General features: G+C 41.4%; 1 protein-coding gene across 2 annotated transcripts; it reads right to left on the bottom strand.

The window, feature by feature from the left end:
• Nucleotides 1-791: 791 nt before the first annotated feature.
• Nucleotides 792-3,958, bottom strand: LOC130930499 (uncharacterized). 2 transcript variants are annotated; one of them, XM_057858486.1, is made up of 2 exons: nucleotides 1,780-3,907; nucleotides 792-930 (listed from the first exon to the last, which is right to left on the bottom strand). In XM_057858486.1, exon 1 carries the CDS (start codon nucleotides 3,171-3,173, stop codon nucleotides 1,815-1,817), a length of 1,359 nt encoding a protein of 452 aa, XP_057714469.1. In that variant the 5' UTR covers nucleotides 3,174-3,907; the 3' UTR covers nucleotides 792-930; nucleotides 1,780-1,814. The 2 variants fall into 2 exon arrangements, with proteins under 2 accessions (XP_057714469.1, XP_057714472.1); XM_057858489.1 differs by lacking the exon at nucleotides 792-930 and adding an exon at nucleotides 3,944-3,958 and having other exon boundaries at nucleotides 1,353-3,725.
• Between the last annotated feature and the right edge of the window lie 10,417 nt (nucleotides 3,959-14,375).

Raw genomic sequence — 14,375 nt, 5'->3', positions numbered from 1 at the left:
CATCATTAATAGCTTGCACTTTACTAGGATCTGTCTTCACACCTTCTTCACAAATGACATGACCCAAGAACTTGACTGAGCGGCAAAGAAAATGGCATTTCTTGGGCGAAAGTTTCAGGTTATTGGAGGCAAGGCGTGAAAAAACCAATTGGAGGCATTCGAGAGCAAGTTGTTCGGATGGAGCAAATACCATAAGATCATCCAAATAACATAACAGGCTTGTGAAATTCTCATTCCAAAGATGGACATCATCATGCGCATAAAAGTGGCTGGACTATTCGTCAGACCCTGGGGCATTCTGTTATATTCATGGAGACCAAATGGAGAAGAAAACGCTGTGAACTTTTTGTCATCTTCATGGAGTCTGATATTGTAGAAACCAGAGGTCAAATCCATCGTTGAGAAAAACACATTGCCTCCCAGTGCAGCAAGAGCGTCTGTTTGATGTGGCAAAGGATGAGCGTCCTTCACTGTCCTAGCATTCAGCCACCTGAAGTCGTTGCAAATACGAAGATCACCATTCGGCTTGACAACTAAAACAAGAGGAGATGAATATTCACTTTGGGATTTGCGAATAATCCCCAACTCTTCCATCTCGTTCAGAGCAGTTCGAAGCTTGTCATAGTGGCAGGGTGGGATGCGTCTGTAAGGAAATCTGAAGGGCTTGTCATCCACCAAATGGATCCTATGAACAAAATCTGGCACTTCACCGCAGTCCATTTTATGTCTTGAAAAGATGGATTCATATTTCACAATGACTTGCAATAATTTATCCTTCCACTCCTGGGAGACTTCACAAGATGACAGATCTAAATCATGCAAGCCCATGTCATTGAGGGTGAGTTTGATTTCCTCATCTGATCTTGCTGCAAGTGGCTGGTTCCAAGCGTGCTGAGTATTAGATTGGACTTGAGCAGGAACAGGCAAGCCCTGCACATTGAGACAGGAACACACATCAGCAACTTTGGAATTTCTTCTCAAGGTGAGTGTCTTTTCAGTTGGGTTCATTATCTTGACAGGGACGCAGCCATCACCCCATAAAGGTGTCACAACTCTACCCACCAGTATTTGAGCAGGTCTGGGTTTGCAGCGTGTGGGCTCAATAACGACTGGACAGCCCACAGCTGTAACATCAAATTTGGGCAGTTTTGCCCACACCAAATGTTCAGAAAGTGGTTGCAATGAGACACTCCTTTTGAGCTTAGCCGTGCCAATCATGTATGGAAAGGAGTTCTCATGTGATTGGAATAGCAGAGAGGCTAGCTGGGGAAACTCATCGGACCCACCACCATTCGCTTGCAATGAGCTGCATTGATCCCCAACAGTCATTTGCATACTGGAGATAAGCCATTTGATGGCATTACTGCCAAGGATCATTTCATCAACCTGACCAGGCAGGACTAAAACCGGCATTATCACTTTGTGGCCATAAATTGACGCGGCGAGATCATACGTGGCGGAAGGAGTGACAAATTGACCACCGCAGCCAACAATAACAAAGTCTTTGGCTGATTTTCTCTCAATGGGGATGTTTGAATTAGAAAGTCTTTCATCAACTTTTTCACTTATAGTGCATGCCATAGAGCCACTGTCCACCAATGCTTTGAAAACATATTCGCCACCAACAGTAACGTCTGTGTAGAACAAGCTATCAGTCTTTGAGAGCTTTTGCAGGTTTTGCACTATGAGTGTCTTCTCCGATGGCACCATATTGCTGAACGAATTATACAAAGTTTCACAATCATCATTTGTTAAATCCATGTTGGGAGGGTGACTCACTTGATCCACGCTGTCCTCCCCTGCACGCAGACCATTTAGTTTCCCTGCTGGCCAGCTGAAGGTCGGCGCATTCCGACTGAGCAGAAACGACTGGAGTGGCCAGGGGCATGGCAAAGGAAACACAGGTTATTTTCACGACAATGTATGAAGGCAGAGTGAGAGCTGTCGTTACAAATGGAACATGGTGTGTCATTCAAACCCTGAATTCTTGAAGGGGCGTTGTTACGTGGGTTACGTCTAGCTTGAGTGTAACCTGAATTCTTGAGCAACACCTTTTCTAACATCCCTATCAGCCTTTCAAGAGTAGCAGTGTCTTGGCTCACAGCAGCTGGCTGCTCAGGGGCACTAGAGACATCACTGTTATTCAGGGCAACCTCCACCTTATTTACATTGACTCTGCCGGCTTGGCCCGTGGAAGACTTGTTCCCTTTTTCAAGATGGTACTCATCCAGCACCTCTTGAACCTCGCGAGATGACCATTTGTCAATTGTCTTGGACCTAAACGTAAAAGCTAAATCTCTATTTGGACAATGCCTGATGAACATGCGTGCCACTTCTACAGACGGGTTGTCAAAGGTCTTTCCTTGATCTTTGAGGCAGCTTGCAGCAACATCAGCAGCCCTGTTGAGCCGGAGCCAATACTCATATGCATCCTCCTGAACATAGGGAAACGTAGAATAGAAATCAGCAAGCGGCACAGATGAATAACGGCTTGAACTAAAATGTTTGCGCAAAAGTCCATAAATTGCCTCAGGGTTATTCTGGACATCAACTTCTCCATTCCTGATTCCAAACCTGACCACATCTTTCGCTCTGCCTCTCAGATGCATAAGAATCTCCTCAGCTTGGTCTTCAATTTGAACATTACTTTTACGGACATAGTCCCTCATTCCTTCCTCCCAATCATCAATTGACAAAGTGTCCGAATCTTCTCCTCGAAAAACAGGTGGGTCTTTGACAGCTCTCTGAGTGACCAGCTGGACGTGGGACAAGTCCAGGGTGTGGCTGGGAGAATTGCCTTTCTTCTCGTGCATGACTTCCTGCTTGGAAGGAACAGCAGCTGCCGGGGTTGACGCACTAATTTGTGACAAAATGCTATCAGCTATCTGTCGCCCCAACTGTTGAATAATTGAGCTCATCTGACTAACCAATTCAGCATTACCAGCAGCTGACACTGGGACGGATGTGTCAGCAATATGAGGTGAGCGATGATCATCCACAAGGGGGCTACCAGGTACTACTACATCATCACTGCCCACATGACTTTGAATGTTTTCATTATCACATACATCGTTACCATGCACACTCATTGAAAATGAGACCGGTGTACTGTGCAAACCTCTACCCCGACCAACTGGTGTCATAGTAAAGGTCCCAAATTTGTCAAAACTCATTGTGCAAATAAATCCCACACAATATTTGAAAAAGAAAACAATCAAAGGCAGAGTAGCAAGCAATTAAAGGCCCAAACTGTCGCCGTCACAGAAGAATATCAGCAGCTCCTCGACGCTATGGAGACATCCACCCGGTCCGGCGTAGTCATGAACAGGTCACGGCACCAATGTAACGCTGTCTTCTGGGATGCCTTCACGAAGGAACCGAGGAGACTTTGTGGCTTGTGTTGACAGCTTTTTTATTGTTGACAATTTCTATGCATTTGCAGCAAGGGGAAAAAGAAAAAGGCAACGTCACGTGGGCAACAGAATCTTGAGAACGAATCCACGACGACTCACTTCCAATACTGTGATCGTATAGTGGTACATTTCTTTTATAATAAACAAAAATACACTGTAGTTTCCAACAAATAGAGCAACATTTTTTTTCCATATTACACTAAGCAATTGCAAATTGAATACAAAATAATGTTTTCACAAACTTCTGCAACCTACCTATGCATTTGCAGCAAGGGGAAAAAGAAAAAGGCAACGTCACGTGGGCAACAGAATCTAGAAAAATAGCATTGCGTTAGCATTTAGCAAGTCAATACTTGTGAATGGCTTCGCTCATGTAGTGGATAAAACGGTGCAATATACACAAAAAAACAATGAACACTGATACCACCTAGAGACTCACATACGCTAACTAAACGAAGCCAGCCACTTGAATTTTCTTATTTCTCAATTAAATCATGAAAACTTTGCCCACAGACTTCAACACATGTTACCTTGAGAACGAATCCACGACGACTGAAGTGGATACATTCCCACAACCACTTGCAGCAAGTGCACCTGCAATTACGCGGTTGCACCACAAGATGACGCATTTCTCAATTTAACTGGATTTTATAAAACTCTTTTTTTAACTATGTTACATATATATATTTATATACAGTATTTTTTTTTTCCAGACTCATCCTCACGTGTGCAGACGAAAAATACAGCGTGCAGCTCCGCCCCCTAATTGTAGTCCGTATTGAGCCAAATTAGCTGCTATCTCGGTGCTCGGATGGATAAAAAGAGCAAGGGTGGCGCTGAAAAATAAGAATTAAAAAGAAAAGCACTCGTGAAAGAATCGGCAAAATGCGCGAAAATAGCTAATTTTTTTCATGCAACGACCTTGCTGCCTCAAACTACAGAGGATTACAACGAAAGTGGTAAGGCCAGATGGCGAATAAAATGCAACTTGCACCGTGTGATACGACAATATGTAATTGTGGAAACTGTGGCTTCTTGTAGCACCTCACAAGGGATATGTAGCAGCAAGCATTAGCCATAATGAACACACCACAGGTGCAGAGCTGGAAGGTAGGATTGCCATGTCGTTCAGCGAGTGAAAATTAGAATTAAAATAATCAATTACGTGGCGTTTTTAAAGTGGAAATGGAAAATGGATAATAGTATCATTAGAAGTTGTTACAATGCGCAATACGTATTCTTTATTTTTCATATTGTTATGTTGCTATGTTTGTTTTATCTGTAAGCACTCATTTTATTAATATTTGATGTTGCAGAAAAGGTCTTATTTATTAATTTATATTAGGGCTGTCAAAATTATCGCGTTAAAGGGCGTTATTAATTTTTTAAATTAATCACGTTAAAATATTTGACGCAATTAACGCAGATGCCCCGCTCAGATTTAAATGACGGTACAGTGAAACGCTCACTTGTTAATTGTGTTTTATAGAGTTTTGCCGCCCTCTGCTGGCGCTTGGGTGCGACTGATTTTATAGGCTTCAGCACCCAGGAGCATTGTGTAAGTAATTATTGACATCAACAATGGCGGGCTACTAGTGTTTTTTTTTTTTTTGATTGAAAATATTACAAATTTTATTAAAACGAAAACATTAAGAGGGGTTTTAATATAAAATTTCTATAACTTGTACTAACATTTATCTTTTAAGAACTACAAGTCTTTCTATCCATGGTTCGCTTTAACAGAACGTTAATGCCATCTTGTTGATTTATTGTTATGATAAACAAATACAGTCCTTATGTACCGTATGTTGAATGTATATATCCATCTTGTGTCTTATCTTTCCATTCCAACAAAAAATTTACAGAAAAATATGGCATATTTTATAGGTGGTTTGAATTGCGATTATTTACGATTAATTTTTAAGCTGTAATTAACTTGATTAAAAATTTTAATCGTTTGACAGCCCTAAATTATTTTTCAAATGTATCATTTAATATAGTTTTTTTTTTTAATCCATTTTTAAATTTGTTCAAAATATGTTGTGTTGCACTTGTTAAGATAAAGCCACCTTGTTAAACAACCATTACCTGCACTGAATTGGAATACACAGAATTACAGTACACGGCTTTAGAGAACACTGAACTTAACACGTGTATGCATAATGACATTATTTTAAATGAGTGGGCCAGTCTGAGGCATGAAATTCCAGGGCCGAAAATGAGTCCCACTCCGGCCCTGATTGCAGGGGTGCCAATACTTTTGGTCAGCACTGTATGTCCATCAACGTACAGTAAGTGTTGCCGTGAGGCACATCAACTTGTATTCCTTTGTCTAATATAGTTTTCCACCTGTAAACAAACGAACAAAAAACTTTCTTTTATGGGTGCCATCCAATATGTACTGATTGGCATCAGGCTAGCAGCAGTAGTTGTAGTGAATAATATTAAATATCATAACTGCAATTACCTATAATTACCATTGTTATCATAATATGAATAGCAAGGGCAACGAGTCGTTTCATGCTCCAGATTTTAGGTTTCGTATTATTGGAGCACATCATTGAGGCACTGGCTTGGCTCTACAGCCGCCTTCATGAATACAAAATTCCGGTGTTCGTGTATGAAGTATGTGGCGGTGCAGGTACTGGAATGCCTCGGAGCGTTTCCATCCCATGCCGTAGAGTCAATAAAATAATATTTTACTTGTGGTCACCCTCAACCACTTCTTTAATTTGTCTTCCCGTGTCGAGATGGCAGAAGTATCGTGGTTTTTCAGTGTTTTTATTGAGTGATGCCACTCCAGCGCTATTAAAGTCAATGGTAAAAAAAAATTGGACACGGAAGTGGTGGGCAGACATAAGGAAGGAAGTCCTCTGTCAAATTATAGACCCATCTCCAATCTCCTCTTCATTTCCAAAATTCTTGAAAAAATTGTATCCATCCAACTTCACAACCACCTTAAATCAAACCGTTTATATGAAAAATTTCAATCCGGTTTTCGTCCATCCAACAGCACCGAGACGGCGCTCATCAGAGTCACCAATGACCTTCTGATGACCTCTGTCTCCGGTTGTACTTCTCCCCTTAGCCTTCTCGACCTCTCTGCTGCATTTGATACTGTTGATCATCACACAGAAAATCACATTGTTTGATTTTTAAAGAATTTATTTGCAAATTATGGTGGAATATAAGTATTTGGTCAATACCAAAAGTTCATTTCAATACTTTGTTATCTACCCTTTGATGGCAATAACGGAGGCCAAACGTTTTCTGTAACTCTTCACAAGCTTTTCACACACTGTTGCTGGTATTTTGGTCCATTCCTCCATGCAGATCTCCTCTAGAGCAGTGATGTTTTGGGGCTGTCGTTGGGCAACACGGACTTTCAACTCCCTCCAAAAATTTTCTATGGTGTTGAGATCTGGAGACTGGCTAGATCACTCCAGGACCATGAAATGCTTCTTACGAAGCCACTCCTTTGTTGCCCTGGCTGTGTGTTTGGGATCATTGTCATGCTGAAAGACCCAGCCACGACTCATCATCAATGGCCTTGCTGATGGTAGGAGATTTTCACTCACAATCTCTCGATACATGGCCCCATTCATTCTTTCCTTTACACAGATCAGTCATCCTGGTCCCTTTGCAGAAAAACAGGCCCAAAGCATGATGTTTCCACCCCCATGCTTCACAGTGGGTATGGTGCAATTCAGTATTCTTTTTCCTCCAAACACGAGAACCTGTGTTTCTACCATAAAGTTCTATTGTGGTTTCATCTGACCATAACACATTCTCCCAGTCCTCTTCGGGATCATCCAAATGTTCTCTAGCGAACCGCAGACGGGCCTGGACGTGTACTTTCTTCGGCAGGGGGACACGTCTGGCAGTGCAGGATTTGAGTCCCTGGCGGCGCATTGTATTACTGATAGCAGCCTTTGTTACTGTGGTCCCAGCTCTCTGTAGGTCATTCACTAGATCCCCCCCCCGTGTAGTTCGGAGATTTTTGCTCACCGTTCTTGTTATCATTTTGACGCCACGGGGTGAGATCTTGCACGGAGCCCCAGATCAAGGGAGATTATCAATGGTCTTGTATGTCTTCCATTTTCTAATAACTGCTCCCACAGTTGATTTCTTTACACCAAGTGTTTTACCTATTGCAGATTCAGTCTTCCCAGCCTGGTGCAGGTCTACAATTTTGTCTCTGGTGTCCTTCGACAGCTTTTTTGTCTTGGCCATAGTGGAGTTTGGAGTGTGACTGACACTTGTGGACAGGTGTCTTTTGTACCGATAATGAGTTAAAACAGGTGCCATTAATACAGGTAACGAGCGGAACCTCGTTAGAAGAAGTTAGACCTCTTGTTTGTAGTTGACCAAATACTTATTTTCCACTCTAATTTGGAAATAAATTCTTTAAAAATAAAACAATGTGATTTTCTTTTTTTCCCACATTCTGTCTCTCATGGTTGAGGTTTACCCATGTTGACAATTACAGGCCTCTGTAATCTTTTCAAGTAGGAGAACTTGCACAATTGGTGGTTGACTAAATACTTATTTGCCCCCCTGTATGTCCAAAACAGCGCTGCCTTGGTCCTGATGAGGGTGCGTAGACACAGGCACATCACCCGTATCCTTCACAGCCTACACTGGCTCCCTGTTTACCTCCGTATTGAATTCAAAATCTTCCTTCACACCCAGACACGGCGCTCCGCATACGCATAACACGCACTGCGCATAGGGCACCAACTCTGCCTGAAGGGGCACAAAAAAAATCAAGTTTGTAAAAAAATCCTAAAAAATAGTAACTGTAATAATAACAACAATATATAGTATTTAAAATAAAACTTATAACTGATAAATGCAAGTAATACAAATATAAGTAACATAGGCTCATTATTTACACAAAAAAAGAATCTCCTGTGAGGCCCTTGCCTGGTACACCAGACTCACCACTGTTACAGCTATTGAGTCTGGCCACCATTCAGCGGATACAATTTCCAGGGCGGAGCAAGCCACAGCAAACAGACAGCGGAGTGGGCCAATCAGCGACGGGCAGACGTGACGTTAGTAAAACGACGAGGGCAGGAGGAGGGACTTGCGCGCGGAAGTAAACATACGAGGAGAGCGGAGTTTATTCAACATGTCTAGCGCGAGACAGACTGTTGTCAATGACTCGTATCGATGTGTTTTTGGTCATTTAAAACTGATTTTACCGTGGATTGGAACATATTCTGGCCTCTGCCCCCACCCCCCCCCCCCCCCCCAAATTCCCTAGTGGTTTGCTCCATTATGCTTCAGTCGCAAATTTGGTAGAAGTTTATTCTTGAAAGGAAATGTCATCGAAAAGACAACAAGAGTCGGGTGCGGAAAAAAGGAAAAGGAAAAAGCAGCGAGATGATGCCCGCGCATCACTTGCAGGTAAGAACTTTTTTTTTTTTTAAACAATTGTTTATTTATTATCAGCTACGTTTACATGACAACAATAATCTGATAACTGGGAATAACCAGGTAATGACAATAATGAGATTTGACGCATTTACGTGCACTTCAGTGATGTGATAATCAGGAAAAACCTGGTTTACATGTTAAGTCAATAGCTCGATTTCTTTCCAAGTACATGACGTAAAACTCTTGGTCTCAGCATAGGCCTTCCTCCATGTCTACCAAAAACCCATGCTTGCTTGAAGCTGTCCCACTGAACCTCTTCAAAATGCGAGTGTGGCGATTGCGTTACACAAACTCGCTAACTGCAGAGTAGGCCCATTGGCTGAAAGCGAATCCGTTTGGCGTCCCTAAGGCCTCTCTAGCGACATCCGTTTTTCCATTTGTACACATGCTCCGAGATGTAAAATAGCGGTGTTTATCAGTTAAAGGATAGCGAAACATGCTCTTTACATGACCACTTGAATAATCTGGTAACTCCAGAAATCGGGTTATGATCGGTTTATTAGTGTGCACAACCAAAAAAAAACCCACGACAAAACGCTGTGGTGGAAATGATGTGACTTGCAAATTCATTGCACAATCAAAATTAAATGGAATGTTACGAGACATACCGGTAGTGGTTTTATGCAACTACTATGTTGATACCGAAATTTTTCCATTAGTAAGAAGCCGTAGTCATTTTCGAGAGGTTCAGAAGCCAAGAGCGACATCTACTGGTGAAACTAATTAGAAAATAAAACAATCTTAAAGCTATGTAGATTTCCCCTTTCATATTCATTGTTTCCACATTATGTCCAGAATGTTTTTATAGTGCCCTATCAGTCCATGTCTATAAAGGTATAATAATAAAGTTTTTAATGTATCTGTGTTTTAAATATGGGCCTGCATAATACTATAATTAATTTAGAAAATGTTTGTACCATGGTTCAAAACAATACTTCACCGTATAATCCCTGAATGTTTTGTCTTGTATTGGTGGATGGGGGGGGGCACCACAAAGCATTTATGCCTAGGGCACCAAAATAGCTAGCGCCGGCCCTGTTCACACCCATCACTGTCTACACGGTGTAGCCCCACCTACTGGTCAGGCCAACTGCACCGTCTACTCCCGCCCAGGACTCGGCTCAAGACTATGCCAAGACTCAAGACAGGGCCTTTGCAGCTGCTGCTCCCCGTCAGTGGAACGCCCTCCCAGACCACCCCAGAGCCCCACAGACAGTGGATGCCTTTAAAAAAGGACTAAAAACTCACCTTTTTCGAAAAGCGTACCCTGGCTTATTTTATCTATCTTATTTTATCTGATTTCTATCTGATTTTATCTGTTTCTGTCTATTTTTGCTTAACTCTTTTATTCTTAGTCTTTTTATATTTTTTACATGGTAATGTGCACTTTGAGATTTGTTTTTCAAATATAAAGTGCGTTATAAATAAAATGTTTTATTATTATTATTAAGTAAAGCGGAAGTACCTCGGAATCTGTTTCTTTAAAACAGAAAAAAAAACTTCAGTTACTCGACTCTCCTGGGATTATAAGGAAATCCTATGATGCCCTCTGGTGGACAAGTGAACTAATAACAAGGGGAACCAGTAAACACTTGGTATATAAAATACAGTGATCCCGTGGTTTTCGCAGTTAATGAGGACTAGAAACCGCCACGATTAGTGAAAAACCGTGAAGCAGCGCCCCCCCCCCGCCCCCCAATTTTTTTGGGGGGGTTCAATGTATTTATTCAGATTTAGCATTGGAAAGATTCATATACAGTAAATACAGCGGAAAAAACACCCAAGACTGAAAAAGCAGTTTCTGCTCTTGTACTCCTCTTTAACTCATTTGCTCCCAAAAACGTATAAATACATTCTATTTTTAATTGTTTCAGTGTCCCAAAGACGCATTTATGCATCTTTTATGTTGTTTTTTCACAAGAGACATATCTAGGTTCTGATGCAACTTAGCTCCAAAGCACAATCCTGAAAAATCCATTTTAAAGCAATAAAACTGGCCACTGGAGGGCAGTAGAGTATTTGGTAAGACCCGCAACCCGATTCAATGGAACAACGGCGGGGGCGCCGGCGGAAGACAACCGAACGGACGACCAGGAGGACGTCCAGGACGCCAGGCGCGGGAAGTCCGAGCAGGACGACCGGGACGCCAGGTGACGGACGACCAAGTGCGACGACCAGGAGGACGTCCAGGATGCCAGGCAGCGCACAACCGAGCAGAACAACCGGGAGGACGCCCGGGATGTAAGGCGCTGGACGACCGAGCAGAACGACCGGGACCACCAGTGCAGCGGACGATGCCGTTGAGTCCGTGCTGCTCGCCGAGCAGAGCCCATGCCGCCGTGCTCGGCCGGTCGCGTCCCCCGCTGCCCTCCGGTGTCCCGCGACTCAGCCAGAAACACACACGGCCAAACCAGTTCCCCCCCAGGAACACAACATACTCCACACAAATCCCCAGGCAAACTCCGCCACGAGGCAGTGGTCACCACAAAAGAAAGACTAAAAAAAATCCATCTTGATGAGACAGGCGGCGATGAGGGAGAAGTTTACCCCGGCTGTCGCAGCCACAACAGCGTCATCTCTCAGTTCAATAGTTTAGTTATGTGTAAATAAATTGTTACTTAGCTATCAAAAGCTCTATTTGTCTTGTTGTTTATGTTATTTTGTAGAAGGGAAACATTGTTAAGATTTTTGGGATGTCACAAAAGCAAGAAATAGCTGTGTTAAACTCAAAAGTTATGTTTGAAATGTATGCTTTTACAAAAAACTCAATTTTCTGTTTTTTCATCAGAAATTGGAAAATTGCTCAAACTAAGCTATTTTCTACTGCTGATTTCTAAAGAATGGAAAAATATATTAAATAACTTTCCTGCTGAAAAAAAGAGAGTCTAATCTTTCTTTTGGTGGGTTCCATGTAGGGTTGTTCCGATCATGTTTTTTTGCTCCCGATCCGATCCGGATCGTTTTAGTTTGAGTATCTGCCGATCCCCGATATTTCCCGATCCGATTGCTTTTTTTTTTTGCTCCCGATTCAATTCCAATCTATTCCCGATAATTTTTCCCGATCATATACATTTTGGCAATGCATTAAGAAAAAAATGAATAAAACTCCGACGAATTTATACATTCAACATACAGTACATAAGTACTGTATTTGTTTATTATGACAATAAATCCTCAAGATGGCATTTACATTATTATTCTTTCTGTGAGAGGGATCCACGGATAGAAAGACTTGTAATTCTTAAAGGATAAATGTGACTCTGTATATTGTGACTAAATATTGCCATCTAGTGTATTTGTTGAGCTTTCAGTAAATGATACTGTAGCCATGCCCAAATGCATGATGGGAAGTGGAACCATGACTGTGCCTAGTGCGACCAATTGATATATCTTCTCTGCGTTGGGAAAGAACATAGGGTGTTAAGAAAATGATCAACTACTACCTTTCTTCCCCACATTGCTTCCCACGATATTTGTAATTGCTGAGAGAGGAATTGTAAAGCTTTAGCCAAATAAAAAATGGCTCCAAAGCCTGTCAAAATTCTCCCCACTCATTATACGCTGCCTTTTAGGTTTATATATAGGTAAAACGGCGCCATTACAGATTGAACGCGACAATGCGTGAGTGGGTCGTGCAGCGCATGCGTTAATTAATTAACGTGATTAATTAAAAACAATTAATTACCGCCGTTAACGCAATAAATTTGATAGCCCTACTTTAAGCCAAAACTACTCTGGATGAGTTTAAGACATTTTGTCTGGAACGTTAAATACAATTAGAAAACGCTTTAAAAAAAAATATATATATATATATATATATATATATATAAACATAAAAATGGCATGTCCGATATTTTTTTGCCGATTCCGATACTTTGAAAACGACGTGATCGGACCTGATCGATTGAGACATCTTAGTTCCATGTTTATATAGCAATAGAACAGAATTTTCTGTGGGCCTTGCAAAACCAGTCAAAATCCATTAAAAGGGCCGCCAGCGAAGGGTGTTACACCAGTGAAAATGGCTGGGAGTGAATGAGTTAAGTGTGTTAGAATAATGCAAACAGTTAGACGGTGCCTACGAAAAAAGTCCTTCAAAGTCTGGCAGCGTAACCATGTGACATCAACGCCCTGCGACATCAACAACAATGGCAACTTAACTAATTCTACAAATTGTATAAAAATGAAAACATCAAGAGGGGTTTCAATATCAAATGATTTTAATCCATAATAACATTCATCTTTTAAGAACTACAAGCCTTTCTATCTATGGACCACTTTGAATCTTGTAAGTGCCACAATATGTTTTAATCAAATTCTTGTGTATATTTTAAAATCTGAGCCACATCAGATGGATCAAAGAGCCACTTGCGGCTACGGAGCCGCGGGTTGCAGACCCCTGCTTTCTGCAGACCCGTGCTGCCCATAAAGCAATTTAAACAACCACCTAAGGCCGCACCAGTATCCAAAAAGGCATCAAGAAAAATATTCAAGTAATATTTGATGAAAGCAGTATTCAAAAAATTATACAAAACAATAAAACAAAAGAACAACAAAAACGTTCATAAAAGGTCATTAAATAATGATGAAATCATTTTTCCAGTGTGCCTTCTGCCCGTTTCACTTTTTCCTGTGATGCGATAATTTCACCACGGACCCTATTCTCACCACCCAGCAGACCATGCAGCGAGCTACCTGAAGGTGCTACAGTATTTTTAGCCTCCGCAATTGAGCGACGTTACGGTGACAAGTCAACTTCATGAAAAAATAAAAGCTCTTCGGATCAGAAAAAAAAGAAAAGACAGCAAAGACGTGAAGAAAGAAAGAGGATTGTTGTGATGGTTTTTTTCAACAGCATAAGCACGTAGACTTAGTGCAACTGCAAGCTAGCGGTTATTTACGTAGAGCTTATATGACTTAGTGCTGAGGCAAAATTATACTGTATCGTTAGCCAGGCTGTTTTAGAAATATTTTCAGTATTCAGCCGGCTGTGGATTAGTTTCAGTTAAATTTACTCCCCCTTCCAATTTTAGAGAAATTTGGACAAAGTGTATGGGAGACTAAAATTGTCTTACTTATTTTCATGTGATGTGAACCACTTTTACCTTGTGTTGAATTGTGCTTTTCAGATAAATTTGCCTTGCCTAAAAGTGCCAAGGTTAATTAAATAAATACACCAATGAATATGGAATTAATAATTTCAAAGTTCTGTGGTATTGGGGACTAAAAGTGCCACGGATTTAAATCAGTGGCGCCACCAGGGGGTGGCCACGGCCACCCCTATAAATTGGTTGGTCAACCCACTGGCCACCCCACTTGCCAGTATATCGTTAGATTGTTGTAGCATCAGTTATGCATTTTAATCCCAAATGAATGCATTTATTTTGTTTTGTTAAATGTAGGGCTGTCAAATTGATCACATTAACGGGCAGTAATTAATTTTTACAAATTAATCACGTGAAAATATTTATCGCAATTAACGCATTCGCAGTACGACTCATTCACGCATTGCCGCAAACA

The sequence above is a fragment of the Corythoichthys intestinalis genome, chromosome 2, assembly GCF_030265065.1.
Source record: "Corythoichthys intestinalis isolate RoL2023-P3 chromosome 2, ASM3026506v1, whole genome shotgun sequence".
Taxonomy (NCBI): domain Eukaryota; kingdom Metazoa; phylum Chordata; class Actinopteri; order Syngnathiformes; family Syngnathidae; genus Corythoichthys; species Corythoichthys intestinalis.
This window is presented reverse-complemented; position numbering and strand designations above follow the sequence as displayed.

What these genes read in the sequence shown, in the direction of transcription:
- LOC130930499 (XM_057858489.1), bottom strand. Translation starts at nt 3,173, where the DNA reads ATGAGTTTTGACAAATTTGGGACCTTTACTATGACACCAGTTGGTCGG.